Raw genomic sequence first — 14,100 nt, forward strand, 5'->3', positions numbered from 1 at the left:
GCAGATCCATGATCCTTTAGCACTCCCTTCCAAAAGGACTTCTGGCATGTATTTCTTCTGCCTCATGGAATGTACAATACTCTTAATTTTTCATCTCTGGCTATGTACCCCAAGGACAAATTCCTGGAAGCTGAGCAATGGAAAGCTGGGCAAAACCATGTAGTGAGGGTTTATCAAAATCTCATTGCAGCAGATAAAGCCAATTACGTGGCCACCATGGAGTAAAATAAGCCTTGTTCAAATGAAGTTTCTCCCTGTGATGTTGTATTTGCTGAGCTCCTGCGTCACTGTAACTGGGAACCCTGAGATGTAGATACATTAATATAACAGTATGAAAATTCACATGAGAGCAGAGCAGGTAGTGGGGAGGCATCTAATGGGGAGATAATTCTCCAGTCACTCTGGGAAAGGAAGAGGAAACAGCTGCTTTCCTTGGTGCAGAGCGTAGCACGGGGCTGTCAGCATCTCTCCTGCCTACAGACTATTTCCCTCCTCATTGCACTCTAGGAAGAAACATGTAGCTGGGAAAAAAAAAAAAGAGTGATTAAGCAGAGATATCCAAACCAAGGAGAAAAAATTCTGCTTTCCGTGACCTGCTGGCGGTATCCAGTGCAGGGTTGTCTCCTGCTCATGGGGTGGCCTTGTCCCAAGGCAGAGGTATTGCCACTCCTGGGGTGGCTCCAGGGGAGGGTTTTGCTTGCTCAGATTCCTCCTCATGTCAACCCCAGAAAGCCAGGTGGCTTGAGCTTTACTTGTGGGAAATGTTAGGGCAGCAGGCTGACACGGACATATTTTGCACTCCTGCATTTTCTTAATAGGCTAGGTTTGAAGATCCAACAGGACTGAATTCCTCATTGAGACGCCTCTCATTAGCATCTTGAGTCAGGTATTGAATGGCTGCACCCTATTAGAAGGAATTAAATATATCTTATCAAGAATAATGGGTAACTTAGACATCCTGATAGCCTTTAATCTGTTTTCCTGGCACCTTGATAGAAATTAAAGTTTTACTTTATTTGACATCCTTTGTCTATGAATGCACCGCATTCTTTGACACCTGTCCATATCCCCACTAGAAATTTGAAAGAAAAATTGCTAAAATATTTATACAGGAAAGTGTAAAAATTTGAAAGAAACTTTAAAGTATTAGGCAATTTGAGGCAAAACACTCCTCAATGTATTGTTCTGTGTTCTCTTTAAAATTAGTCTTGCAACAAAGAAAACTATGTTTTGTGACAAAACAGCATCCGCTACTACTTTAACATCACCCAATATTGGAACAAAATTCATTGAGCTTACTACAGCTGGTGCATAAAGACCCATTCAGTAAATTATGCTTTAAAAACTGCATTGAGAGACTTGGGTTAATTTTATTAGAGGTTTTAATTCTGATTCTCTGTCTAGTAGTTGGGTAACTGTAAAAGAACTATTTATTAATTTAAAGCTCATACAGCTGATTGATGCATGCTAATGCATTTTAGATTTAATAATCACATATTCCTTAATTGAATTGTATTTGCTCAGACAGAGCATATAATTAAATCAAGTCTTTTCTAATCCTTCTCATGCCAGATTATTCTATGGTACATTGGGGAAGAATAATCAAAAGTATGAATTTAGTTAATTTAAGCTCATTGAAAAAATCTGTAGTCACATTGTGAATATTTCGTTTTCCAAAATAAGAGATGTATTTTTCCATACATATCTTCTGCAATAATTAAGAAGTGTATAGAGGCAGCAAGACTGAAAAAAGAAGGAAACAGTTTTAAGAAAATCCATCAGATTTATATAGGAGATAGTGAAATCCACATACTACATGACCAGCAAGCTATTTCAGAAAATTGTTCTCAAACGCCTTTATGGAGAAGGAGAGGGTACTATTGCTCAGGAATGTTCACTTGCTTTTACCCATTCCTTGCTATTTTGTCTGATGATGCAGAATTAAACAAGGCTATTGGAGAGAAGGCACAGAAAATAAAGCCAAGACATAGCTAAGGAAACACAGAAGACATGAAAGGGAAAATACTTTACTGAGACACTCTTATGTGCTTGTGTATGCCTGGTCAGTTGTTTCCAAGATGCAAGTCCAGCTCCAAGGGCATTCCAAGACATAAAGGACTAAAAAAACTGGCTTGTATGAGAGGGAAAAATTATTTAGAGTTGGAGATGAATTTCAGGAAGACAAACCAAGGGAAAGACAAAGCAAGAAAGGAATTTATCAGGAAAGAGATTTATCTGTCAGATGAAATTGTTATAATCCACTTTGACTCTCTACTAAAAGAGTTGCAAGAGAAGGAGGGTGGAATTTAGGCATACAGAGGTTTACTTTTTTAATAGTTTTCTCTGATTGCTGTGGACTTTTTGATAGAAGAAAAATACAGGAATATAATTCTTAGTTTGGCATTTTCTTCTTTTTATGGTAGATCAGAGGAACTGGATATATGGATGTGATATCAATGCATCTTCTGTGTCCACAGCACTTTAAAAGATTTATTCTGTGAAACAGATCTATGGAAATAAGCAGCATCTTTTTCTCTGACAAATGATGTACTGCCTCAAGTCTAAATTACTGACCTGAATCTAATTTGTCCATCAGAATTAAATTATAGAATTTATGCTTTTTAATAAAAAACACTGGTTGCTGATTAAAAAATGACCTGCAGCACAGTCTGGTTTCTCTTCTTGATTTCCAAACAGTATAATGTTATTAACGATAACATTGTGGGTCTATAGTGTTTTGGCTGAGGATTTTGCTCTTGTGCTCTATGGAGTTTCACTTGAAGAATGATTTGCTCTTATTATCATAATCAACCTTGTACTAGCAAAGGCCTTACAAAGATTTGCTTCCTTGACTACCCCATGTCACAGGCTTAAAATGTAATTCTGTAGCAGTAAAAGAAAAACATATCTACATTGGTATATAATTAATCACACAAAGAAATCTGGGTGGCAAAGTGCCATCAGTGAAGTATTGTGAAGTAAAAGCATGCTTTTCTTGGCAAGTGATTTGTAAAACATAAGAAGGATGATTATTTGTCTTCCCAGTACAAAAAGTATTAGTGTTGGTCTCTAATGTTTCTTCAAGGGTGCAAGTATGCATTGACTGAGGTCAACAGGAGTGTTGCCTTTCGGGGCAGTTCATGACTTACCGCTGACAGCTGCAGGGGTTTGCTCCTCATTTGAAATAAGGCCAATGTACATGGCATACACTGTGTAAAAGGACATTATAATCAAAACTGCTTACATCTGCACCTCCTGCTAAAGGTCTTCTTGTCACAGTGTCATCTGGAAATATTCCTGAGGCTTTCAGTTCAATGAACACCCTTTGTCTTACATGAGCTTGGGGTAAAGGCACCTGTCATCTCTTATCCAGCTCTTCTGGAACAGAAATCTGAGCAGCCAATTTAAGTTATGAAGAAGGCTACTCAATGAAGGCAAACAAACCTGGCCCTAGGCGGGGGAATAGTCCTGTCATTCCTGTCCTGGGTTCTGCTTAGATATACTCTTTGATATAAAATATGGATGAACAAGGTATCACTGCACATGCTGATTGCTCCTCTAAGCATGAATTAGCTGGCTGCTCATCTTGTTCAAGTGCCCAGGACTTTACTCCAGGCACTAGATATCACCTGTGGCAGAAAGTTTCTTCTCAGTTTATAACTGTTTTATCCTGCTGACTTAGGACCAGTTATTTAGGAAACCAGCAGCACAGGATTTGATGTTTATAACCGAACATGATCAGTTCTTTGCCTAACCCCACGGGCAGCAGGACCGACTTGTTGGAAGCCAGAGGGATGGGTTTACTTGCCATCACCTTCCTTGGTCTCCCAGCATAGCAAGTATGCTTGAAAAAAAAATCTTTCCTATCAGCTTATTAAAAGCCTTCCTAAGCTGGCTAGTCAGCTTCACAGCCTGTGTTCTTTCTGCTTGCAATTTAGATGAAGTTGACAAGATGTGCTTACAGTCTTTCTATGTACCCATCGTCTCCCACATTTCACATCAGTGGCATGCCACATCAGTAGAGCCCTGCTGGATAATAAAATGCTAAATAAATTATAGCTGGAGGGAAAAGAGATGATGTTGAGTGATGCTTATTCCCTGAAGTCAATGTAATAGTATCTTCTGAGGCTGTGCTAGTGACAGTAGGTTGAAAAAAAAGAAATGTTTGTTTCTGGAAGAAAAAAGAAAAAGAAAAAAGTACAAGATTACATATTACATCTCTAGTGAGCAAAGAGGACTCTGCTGGAGGTACAGGCCACTTGTGATAATAAAATTGACCAAAGATCTTCTGGTGTTGATGCTCCTACACACCTGTAGGACTGTTCTGTGAGCATAAGGGATGTAAATAGAACAAGACAATATATAAATCAGCCTTTCTCCATCCCTCTTTTCATTTTCTCTCCACAAAAGTCATTGTCTTCTTATCTCAATTATTTCCCGTACAGACAAAATGACATGGTTTTGAGTTCTGTAGCTGCTATACTATTTCCAAAAAAAGTAATTTTATTTATTTAGAAATAAAATAGATTATAGAAACAGATGACAGAACCCCCCTATAGGGACCTGGACTAAATGGGCCAATACTCCGCTTGTATATGCTTTTTTTTTTCTTTCTTCTTTTTTTTTTTTTTTAGCTGTGATAAACCCCATCTTTGCCATTTTATATTTATTTTGGAGATAAATAACTGACATCATAAATTAGATCTAAGAGAACCTAGGAAGTAATTTGATTTTTTTTGTAGGCAGTGGATTTAGATAGAAAAGACCTAGAAGTTATTTGGAAATTTGTTCCTTGCTTCTTGATGACCTTGGCCAAGATATTTTGCTCTTCTGTGCCTTGTTTCCCACATTCGTAGATGACACCAGCTTTCATGACGGACTTTGAGATGTGAAGTGCTTGCTACACAACACCTTTTCAGGCTTGTTCTTCCTTGTTCTTACTTTCCCTTTCTCTGTGGTGAACTGGCAGATAATCACAAAGGGCCAAGGCACTTACAAGGAAGGCACAGGTCAAAGACACCGACATCCCAGAAATATTTCTATTCTTTTCAGCTACTTTGAAAACAACAGCTTTCTCTGTTCCCAGCTGGTCAAGATGGTAGCCCTGGCGTGTCTCCCAAGAGGCAGAGGCCAAACCATGGACATCATGATGAAGAAAATTATCAAAACCCTCAGGTATCAGAAGTGCGTACCAGTGGCCAAGAGATAAGACACATGCTGAGAAGAAAATTGCTCTGGAACGCTATCATCATGCAACAGAGAGGGTGTTGGAGCAGGAAGTGTCCATTGTCACTTCACAGCTTCCTTCGGCTGCTGGTACTTGTGGAAAACGTCCTGCTAAGAGGGAGAAACAGAGCAGAAGCTTTCCCATGGCTTTGGAAAAAAAGGAAAGTAGTTTCCAGAGCAGTCTCTCATGATGTCATATTCATCTACAGCAATTAGGAAGAGGCTGGACTGCCTTATGACTCTCTTGGGAAGAAGGACCACCCTGCCAGCCACATAACAATGGGATAACAACAGGAAATGAACCTCTATTCAGAGAAAGGACTGAGGATGTCTGAAGGCCTGTATGCAATTCTGCCCTTGTGTGATACGGAGTTGTGCTCCCAACTCACCCAGGAGGATTAGTTTATTTCACTGCAAAACAGATGGATCTACTCAGTCTGAGCCCGTGTGTTAATGTCTGTGGGTTTAAAAGGCTGGTCTCATTGCCTATTTGACAATATTTTTTTACCTGGGAAAAGAGTGTGAAAAAAGTTAGTGAGAGATGGAAATCTTTAGTACAAAATGCCTGTAAGCATAAAAAGATGAAACCTAAAGGCCTCTTAGAAATGCATTTTTTCAACTGCTATTTTTATAAATGACTTGTTTCTGTAGCATTTATGGTCATTTCCTTCCTTAGAAATGTTGTTTTGCAGTTGTTTTAGTCCACAAAACATGGACCTTCTCTGGCTTCTGTCTTAACTAACCCACCAGTATAAATTCTCTTGAAATTCACAGCTGTCTTCACTGAATGTGAGCAAATGAGCCTGTCAGGTTGAGCTGACTAAACTTTTCTTGTCTTTGGGATGCAAATCCTTTTAAATATATTTAGGTCATCTCTATTTGATTTTCATGGGACATACAGTGTGTGTGTGTGGGGAAGCAAGTTGTTCTTCATAAAGGAAAGAAAATGAAAAAGATGTACTTTAAATCACTCCGTTCAAAGTCACTGTCAAAGTCGTCATCCTCCATGCAAGAACCTAAATGTGCTGGGCTTCTGCTTTCCTTAGGTTTGTGTCAGAAATAGGCTTTTTCTCCATTGCCTTCATCTTTCACTTATGATTTAAACCGTATTGGGGGGTGGCTGGTAGCTGTCATGCGAGATTCAGGTGCAGTCTAGTGATTGGTTTGAATTCCAAAGCCAAAATGCTGGGCTTGCCCTGGTAGGTAGATACTTTTAATGTCTCACTGAAATTGTTCATTAAATTCCTCACCACTTCCCATATTCTTTACCTTCCTGGCCCAGACACCCAGCAAGATGCTTCCTTCAAAATAACATGCCCCTGACACAAAATCTCAGAGCACCACTTAAAATTGCTCAGCTCATGTTTAGTTCATCTTTGGGTTTCTCCACCTGGAGATGCTTGGGTATATATTATTGCCAGCAGACTGGAAGGTTGCAGGTATTCAGGAGCTGGATAAATAACTCTTAATAACATAAACCGTAAAGTATTTGCTGGACCGCTTAGTCCTCCTCTAGCTCATAGGCAGAGGAAGAAACAGGGTAAAAATCAGTGCAGTGCTCATGTAGTGCAGCATCTCAGACCTGACCATCCTTTACACAAATCCCTCTTTACTGCTGGTTTATACAGTAATTTCTTCCAACTTTATGGCTGAGTCACAACCCCCCAACCTGCCTTAATGTAAATGAAAAATCAGTCCTTAATGTGATGTAACCGTTTTCATCTTGACAGATGATAAAACATATAATGCACTGTGTGCAGAGGGATGATGCTGGCTTTGCAGAGGTGGGAATCAAAGCTGTGCCGGAGAGCCTGGCAGGGCTGGTGGAGCTGGTGTTCAGCATCTTCTACATCGCAGAGCATAGGAGTCCAGTCTTGTCCCTGATGTCTGACAGGATTCAGTATTGCTAATGCTGCTGAAAGGTCCTGAACCAGTACTGAGAGAGAAGAAAGCAACTTCCCTCCTTAAGAACAGCAACCCAACCCAACAGGACTGGGGAATGACACTTAGAAGAACTACAGGTTTTGGTTTGGCAGCAGTCTTGAGAGAGATGGGTCAGCAGACCAAGGGGCATGTGGGAGTACGGGTTTACAAAGTGGGTGCATTGATTTATCTGCTGGTTCCCCTCATCGTCAGAGGGCTCCATTCCTTCCCACAGAGCTGTCACCTTCCTTGTCCACCTCCAATGGTTCCTGTGTATTTTTGTATTAGGTGCAGATAGCATGCATTTAGACAGAGCAGAGGTTTCCATTCTGGCCTCCTGAAGGACTGCATGAGAAGTGAGCTTATACCATTGAGCAGTCTGTCTGTCGAACTCTTACTTTCTGGTTACAAAAGACGTATTTTAGGGTGTTTCTGGAGAGTATGGCCTTGTGAGATCTTTGCAGCTGGATTTCTGAGATCAGGTTTTTCAAAAACATTAAAAATGCAGATGGGAGGGGAGAAATGGGTGTGATTTTCATTAGTGGTTAGGCTTATTAAGCAGCTATTATTAGGTATCTAACAGTTATTCCCAAATGTAGACACCATTAAAAATCTGGTTTATGGCTTTAAAGGTAAAATTACAGAACTGGCTGCAACTGAAAGCCTTAAAAATTCAGAAGCTTTTTAAAATACATTGCTTAATTCCAGTGAGGATTGCATGTGGGATACAGTTGGATTGAGATCATATAAAGGATTTGTTCACATGTGGTTGGGATGACGTGCATTATCTACTTATAACTGCTGTTTGGGAGCAGCAGAACCATGGCAGAGCATCCTTGGGAAACACAGACCAGTGCCAGGGAAAGTGAAGACAACTGGAACTAGATATTACAAGAAGTTCTTCAGTTGAACAGCCCTGTGATGGAATCGCAGTGCAAAATTTAAGGACTCCGCTTAGTCTTTTCCCGCATTTTAATGGAAAAAAAGATTATAAAGCTACATTATTTAAGAAGACAGCCTGTATATTCCCCTGCTTCACTGGTGCTTACAAGACCAAACAAATCTTCTCCAGTTAAAGACCCCGACTGCGGTAAGAACAGGAGTTTTATGCATAGTGACAGACAAATTTTAGTTCTGTGCTACATATGTCTCTACAGGGTCATGTGTTTAGCCTTGCCCAGTTTAATACAGCAAACTCTCCACTGATTTCAGGATTGCATTTTTTAGCCAACACAGACGCTGTGGTTTATACTTTACATTTTTATTTTGAGTTCTGATGTGGTAGTCGTTTCAGTTGGATACCATTTGCTGTGATCAGAAGTGTGCTTTCAAATATTTTTAAATATTTTATAGATTAGCACTCAAAAGGAAGCAGAGCCTAGAAGATAACTGCTACTTCAGCTTCTTTTCTGTGACTGCTGATGAATTAATGATTATTTTTTACATCCCTTATACCAATAGCAGGCAAGAAAGGTTTTAACATTCAGGATACCCAAAAGCATTAGAAGAGGGAAGCCAAGTTGGATTCATAGATTAGTGGTGACGAGCTGGGGCCAGTCACTGGGAGAGGGGGAGCTGTGGGTCACCTGTAAGGGCAGGGAGAAAGGGGTCTCCTGGGAGCATCCCAGGTCACCCATGGGCAGGGCGAGCAAGGGACCACTGCCCTGGGGGTCTTCTTTTCCCTACTTGTTGCATTTGGACACTTTAAATTTTCAGAACTTGGGTTAAGAACTTGAGTGTATATGTGTGCATGTATACATACAGGTGTGTGTCTATAGAGGGATGGGGCAGGGGAAAGGGAGAAAGTAAACATGTTTTATATATTTGGATTTGTATAAAGGTAGAGAAATCAAAAGGTTTTGATTTTGGAATGACAAACTGGCTAAATTAGACCAAAAAAAAATAAAAATACAGCTGTTCCTCCAAAGCAGGAAAGGGAAAGAAAGGTATTCAAGAGCCCAGTCCACCGTAAGATGTTGATTAACCAGACTAGCTGTTATTTAATCCAACTTTCTCTGAAGTATTGAGGGTTTTTGGAGTGCCCTGAAAACCAAATGGCTAGGCTTATCTAAATCAAACATGGTACTATTTTCCTCATCTTTTTGTTTTTCATAGAGTTTCCATTTGACATTTGTTTGGTTTTGGTTTGTGTCTTCAGTTTCAGTGTTTCAGAAGGCAAAGCAGTCTGGAGTTAAGTGGTGCACAGGGCCTGGCTGAGCTTCTTCAAGCCTCTAAAGCTGCCTTCAATAACTGTCGTATTAGTGGGATAAAGAAAGGCACAGTGCTCCGTGGAACCAGTCTTCCCTCTTTCTGTGCTGTGCTCTGCAATCATTGCTTAGGGTTTGAAGTGGATGCTGAAACATCAGTTTAAAAATTCTTTGCTTTGATCTGAAATACCTGATAAAAAAGCATGGATTTTCTGGAGTCTTTCTTTCTGCCCACCCTTGCAAATGTTACAAGAGATCTGTGTAAAATCCAGGCTTACCCCAGCTTCCTTATAGCTGTATGCCAGGACTCTGCCCAGACCTACAAACTGTGCATTTATGTGTGTGCACTGTGCTTGCCAGGGCCATGCCGGGTGGGAAGGGGAGCAGGGAGCGAGTGACTGTACTGAGCCGGGAGAGGAGGAAGCAGCTCAGGCTCTGCTCATGACCTTAAAGTTCTTTGGAAGTTCAAAACTGTTGTTCTTTCTTCTTTAAGTATTACCCTCACATTTCTCTGTCATTTTTCTCCTAACAGTAAGTATGATGTGCCAGCAGCATTAGCAATGAGCCAGGGTGCTAAAGGCATTGCCATTTCTTTCTATCATCGAACTATTTTGAATGAACGGTCCTGTGTCCTGAAATATTAGTCCTAGATGTGGGGCCCATAAATGGTGCAGTGATTTCCTTGCTCAGACACTAATTGGCCTGTGACAGTGGCATTGACATTGCAGTTGCAGACACACGCAGATCAGAAATTAATACACTGAGATTGATAGTTATGACAGCATATAAAAGTCAGACCATCCAAGCTCTATTAAATCACTTAATAAAAGCTGAGTGAAAGTATCGAAGAAGCATGAGAAAACCTCGGATTACCTTATTTAAATTTTTTACTTAATGAAAACATAAATATTTAAAACCCATGAAGTTATTAACTAAATTAACCAGAATTATTTTAAAGGTATAATTTACTCAGCCAGTTCATCAGCCAATGCAATCCCCATTTAAATTGATGGAGTTATGCTGTCATACACAGCTTGAGCTCCAGATCATGATACTGATAAAGTCATATATCTTTTTTAAGGATACTGCATTTAAAGCATGAGGATTTTTTTTGTGACAGTTACATATACGTTTGTCCTATGACTTAAGAACCATTAAAACACATTTAATACTAAAAAAAAAAGTTCACTTATGATAACTTACCATTCTATAAAGTTTATCCTCCAGATCCTGATTAATTCTTTGTAAGGCTAGGTAATTGTTTTGTATCCTAAAACAAAGATGATATCATGTAATTGAATGCATTGGGTTTTGTGTTGGTTTTTACCTGTAATTTTCACATCAGTAAAAAACCTTGGCTTGCACTACTTGAAACCTGTTTTCTTATCACTCCTGTTGCCAGTCAGTGGTTGCCTTTGAAATGTAATTACCACCTGATTCCTAAGCAAAGCTTCTTTGTCATGTTTGCTTACTATATTTAGCAGCAAATTCCATCAGGAAGTGAAAATATGTTAAATACGTTTGCTGTCCAGCACTTGTGTGCAGACATGCATCGCAGCACGGGAACTTGCACAGCGAGGTTGTAGCTTTACATCATGCTCAGGAATGATATGTTAGAGAGGAAGCTTGAGCTGTATGCTTAGAAAGTACAGAAAAAGATTTATGGAGCTCTCTTAATAAGGAGAATTGCAGCAGAAACATAATGACTGTAGCAAAAGCAACACGCGGGCATCACCACATGACTTAGAAGAGAATATTCCTTCTTTTGACAGAAGTTCAAGGAATTGCCTATTCTCAAGAGCTAAACACATCCCCTTTCTTCAGGAAATAGATTTAGATAGCTTAGCCTGGAAAAGGTGGGTACTTATTTTTATCAGCACTGAGGGATTGAATGGACTCACAGAATGAGACTTCCCTGCTTATTCCAGAGCTATACACCAAAGAAGAGTTTCAGTCTGTACATCTTTAGGTTTCTTAGGTGGTAACCTTGGTATTGTAATGGTCAAGCTGTGCAGCCTGTGGGAAAAACATCAGGAGTTGTGCCTGTCTTTCCACAGAAGGTACAGAGGGTAGCTCCTTGTTCTTGTTTGTAATTATCACCTCAGCAGGATTTATAACAAATGTAAAGCAAATGTTAGAAGCTCAGCTGTGAAAAGTGTGTCTGAATACGTTTGTACTGAGAATCTCCCATCAATATGCCAAAGTATTTTCAGTGGTGAGTTGATTTTAGGTAATGGGCGAGTGTGTTCACTGTACGAGTGAACTCAGATGTAGGACACATCCATTCACAGAAAGCCCCTTCCTCTGAGAAGCCTGGATCTGGGTGTACTTTCCATGGTGATCAGGAAGGGACTGGGATTAAAGAAGTCTCTTTGGCTTATCATATAGTGAGGAGTGGCTGTTGAAATCAGAACTAAGACCTGCATGGTTGCAAATTGAGGGGTCCAGCCTGCCCGTTCCTGGCAGTAAAGCAACATAATGGTTCAGGTCTCTCCCTGCTTTTGTTGCCATGGATAAATTCTTTCCAGTTAAATGGTCAAAATTCTCTGTTCAGGGGCAGGCCAGCAGCTCATGGTGCCCCTCACGAGGCTTGCAGATCTCCCGCTGGGGCTCCCAGTAGTACCATAACATCTGCTGCATGGACCTGGGAGGGGAGTTCTGTGCTGAGGACAGCTGCTCTGTGGGCATAAATAGTGACATCCCCAGCGGATGAAACCCCCTGGGGTACCGTGGATCAGCCCAGACTCAGGACAGCCATTTCAAACCCATGTTTCGAGCCTGCTGGAAGTTTCAGCTGTATGTTTTACAGAGCTGCTGAGCAGAGATTTCCTCCCTGTAAGGAGGATCTGCGGTAAAGAGCGTTTGCTAAGGTGGTGACCAAAATGGGCTGAAAATCTGTGAGACTTGTACTAACCTACGGCTTGGTCATTACTCACCAGTTCTCACAGTGCCATTGTGTAAATGTCCAGGTGACTTAAAAGATTGACTGAAGTTTACAGATCTCTGCATTGTCCATGTTCCTGTTAGATGCAGCATTTGCTACTAAGCCTCTGTATAGACATTTATTTGTGCAGCTCTAGGTACACTTGGGATTTTTCACAGCTATTCAGTCAAAGTCAACACAACAGAGAGAAATCTTAGTGTACCCTTTACCCAGTTTTTTATGGTAAAGGAGAAGGCAGAGATGATCTTGCTAAACCAGTGGAAGCAAGGAGGCTTAAACTGGCGTTGCCTGCAAACAGCTACTCAGCACTAACATAGTTATGTTCTGCTGGTAAGGCTGCGTGCCGTGGTGCAGGGAACAAGGATTTACAAAAATAAGATACGGCCTGCTGGCTGAGACCAGAAGTGCTCCAGTATCTTGTTTGTCATGGTCTGCAGTTTTTCTCTAGTAGGCAAAATAGAAGAGGTTAAACATGCTTTGCACCTAGGCAGCTTGTAGCTTAACTGGATATGGTGTAAAACCGATGTAAATTTTTAACACCTGCAACCTCCTAAAAGTTTGCATGAGTTCAAAACCATCTGCATAAATTCCTGAAAGAAAAGGGGAAAAAATTATTGGTTCAGGAATTTTCTAGCTCAGGCCTCTCTGTATCCCGATCTGTTTTGTAGTATACACCTATGTGGAGAGCTCAAGGGAGACACTGAAGGTTCCCCTTCCATATCTTTAAGATAATGAATTACCAGCAGTAATTGTTACTTGGATATGTGGCTTATGATGGTGGCAATGCATTACTGGGTTTGCTCCTCAGCTTCTGTTGACACTGCTTTTCTCTTGGTATGGATGACTGGAATATTGGTTACCATTAATATAATTGTTCTTGGCTGGCAACACTACTATGCCGTAAATGGTAGAGGGGTTTTGCACAAACTTATTACAATCTGCTTTTCTGCTTCTAACTTGTCTTCAGCCATCAAATTTTCCTCTGTTGTATGTCTAGGTGGAAGTAGCCCACAACCCCAAGTTCTCTAACACATTCATTTTGCACTGAAAAAAATATCCACTTCCCAGTAAAATCAAATCCAACCTAAACGAAAAATCCACAGTAAGTAGAAAGCTGAGCTTCAAAAAGTGTTTCTATTGAGAACATTATGCAAAGGTAGTCAAAATAAGCACAAACACGTGCACACATACACAAGCACATACACATGCACATATACACATAAAACCCAAATTGGAAATCCACTGTGCCAAAAGAAGTGTCAGCAAATGTGGGTGGCAAGGAGAGAAATGGACCCAGAAATACATGGAAGAAAGTGTTAAGGGGATAAAAGAGGAACAGGGTAATCAAACCAATCTCTAATCTGTAAAAAAAAAAAGGAAGAACAGGGAAAATTATTCCAATTTGAAATGATCAGATGAGCAAATGGCAACTTAACCCTGTTTGCAGAAAAAATACACCCAGATAGCCTGAACCTCATGAAGTATGAAAAATTTTAATGTTGTAAATCTGGATTCTTTATAAGTAAAGTGAAGAATAGGTCAGCTTCACTACCCTGTGAAGCTGTTTTAAGAATAAACTCCTGTGAATCGATAACTCATTACCATTTTCTATAGCTTTTTTTGCTGTTCATATTATCGGGTGATACCCATGTGCCTCCACGTGCATATATGTGCATACATCAAATGCACATTTAGATTCTCAACTAATTAGGGCCACATGAAAAGTATTCTGACCAAAGTGGACACTACAGATCTGTGCTCTAACCCAGCAGACAACAAACACACTCTTCTCCAAGCCTG

At 40.3% G+C, this 14,100-nt stretch overlaps 1 protein-coding gene across 1 annotated transcript in view; it reads right to left on the reverse strand.

Annotated features, from left to right (window-relative positions):
* BEGAIN (brain enriched guanylate kinase associated) overlaps nucleotides 1-14,100 on the reverse strand; it is an 83,513-nt gene that overhangs the window by 42,494 nt on the left and 26,919 nt on the right. The window contains exon 5 of the mRNA XM_035892431.1: nucleotides 10,560-10,626. Within this exon, the coding sequence (XP_035748324.1) occupies nucleotides 10,560-10,626 (67 nt within the window). The remainder of the gene's footprint in view (nucleotides 1-10,559; nucleotides 10,627-14,100) is intronic.

This window comes from Egretta garzetta, unplaced genomic scaffold, assembly GCF_000687185.1.
Source record: "Egretta garzetta isolate BGI_Z169 unplaced genomic scaffold, ASM68718v1 scaffold374, whole genome shotgun sequence".
Taxonomy (NCBI): domain Eukaryota; kingdom Metazoa; phylum Chordata; class Aves; order Pelecaniformes; family Ardeidae; genus Egretta; species Egretta garzetta.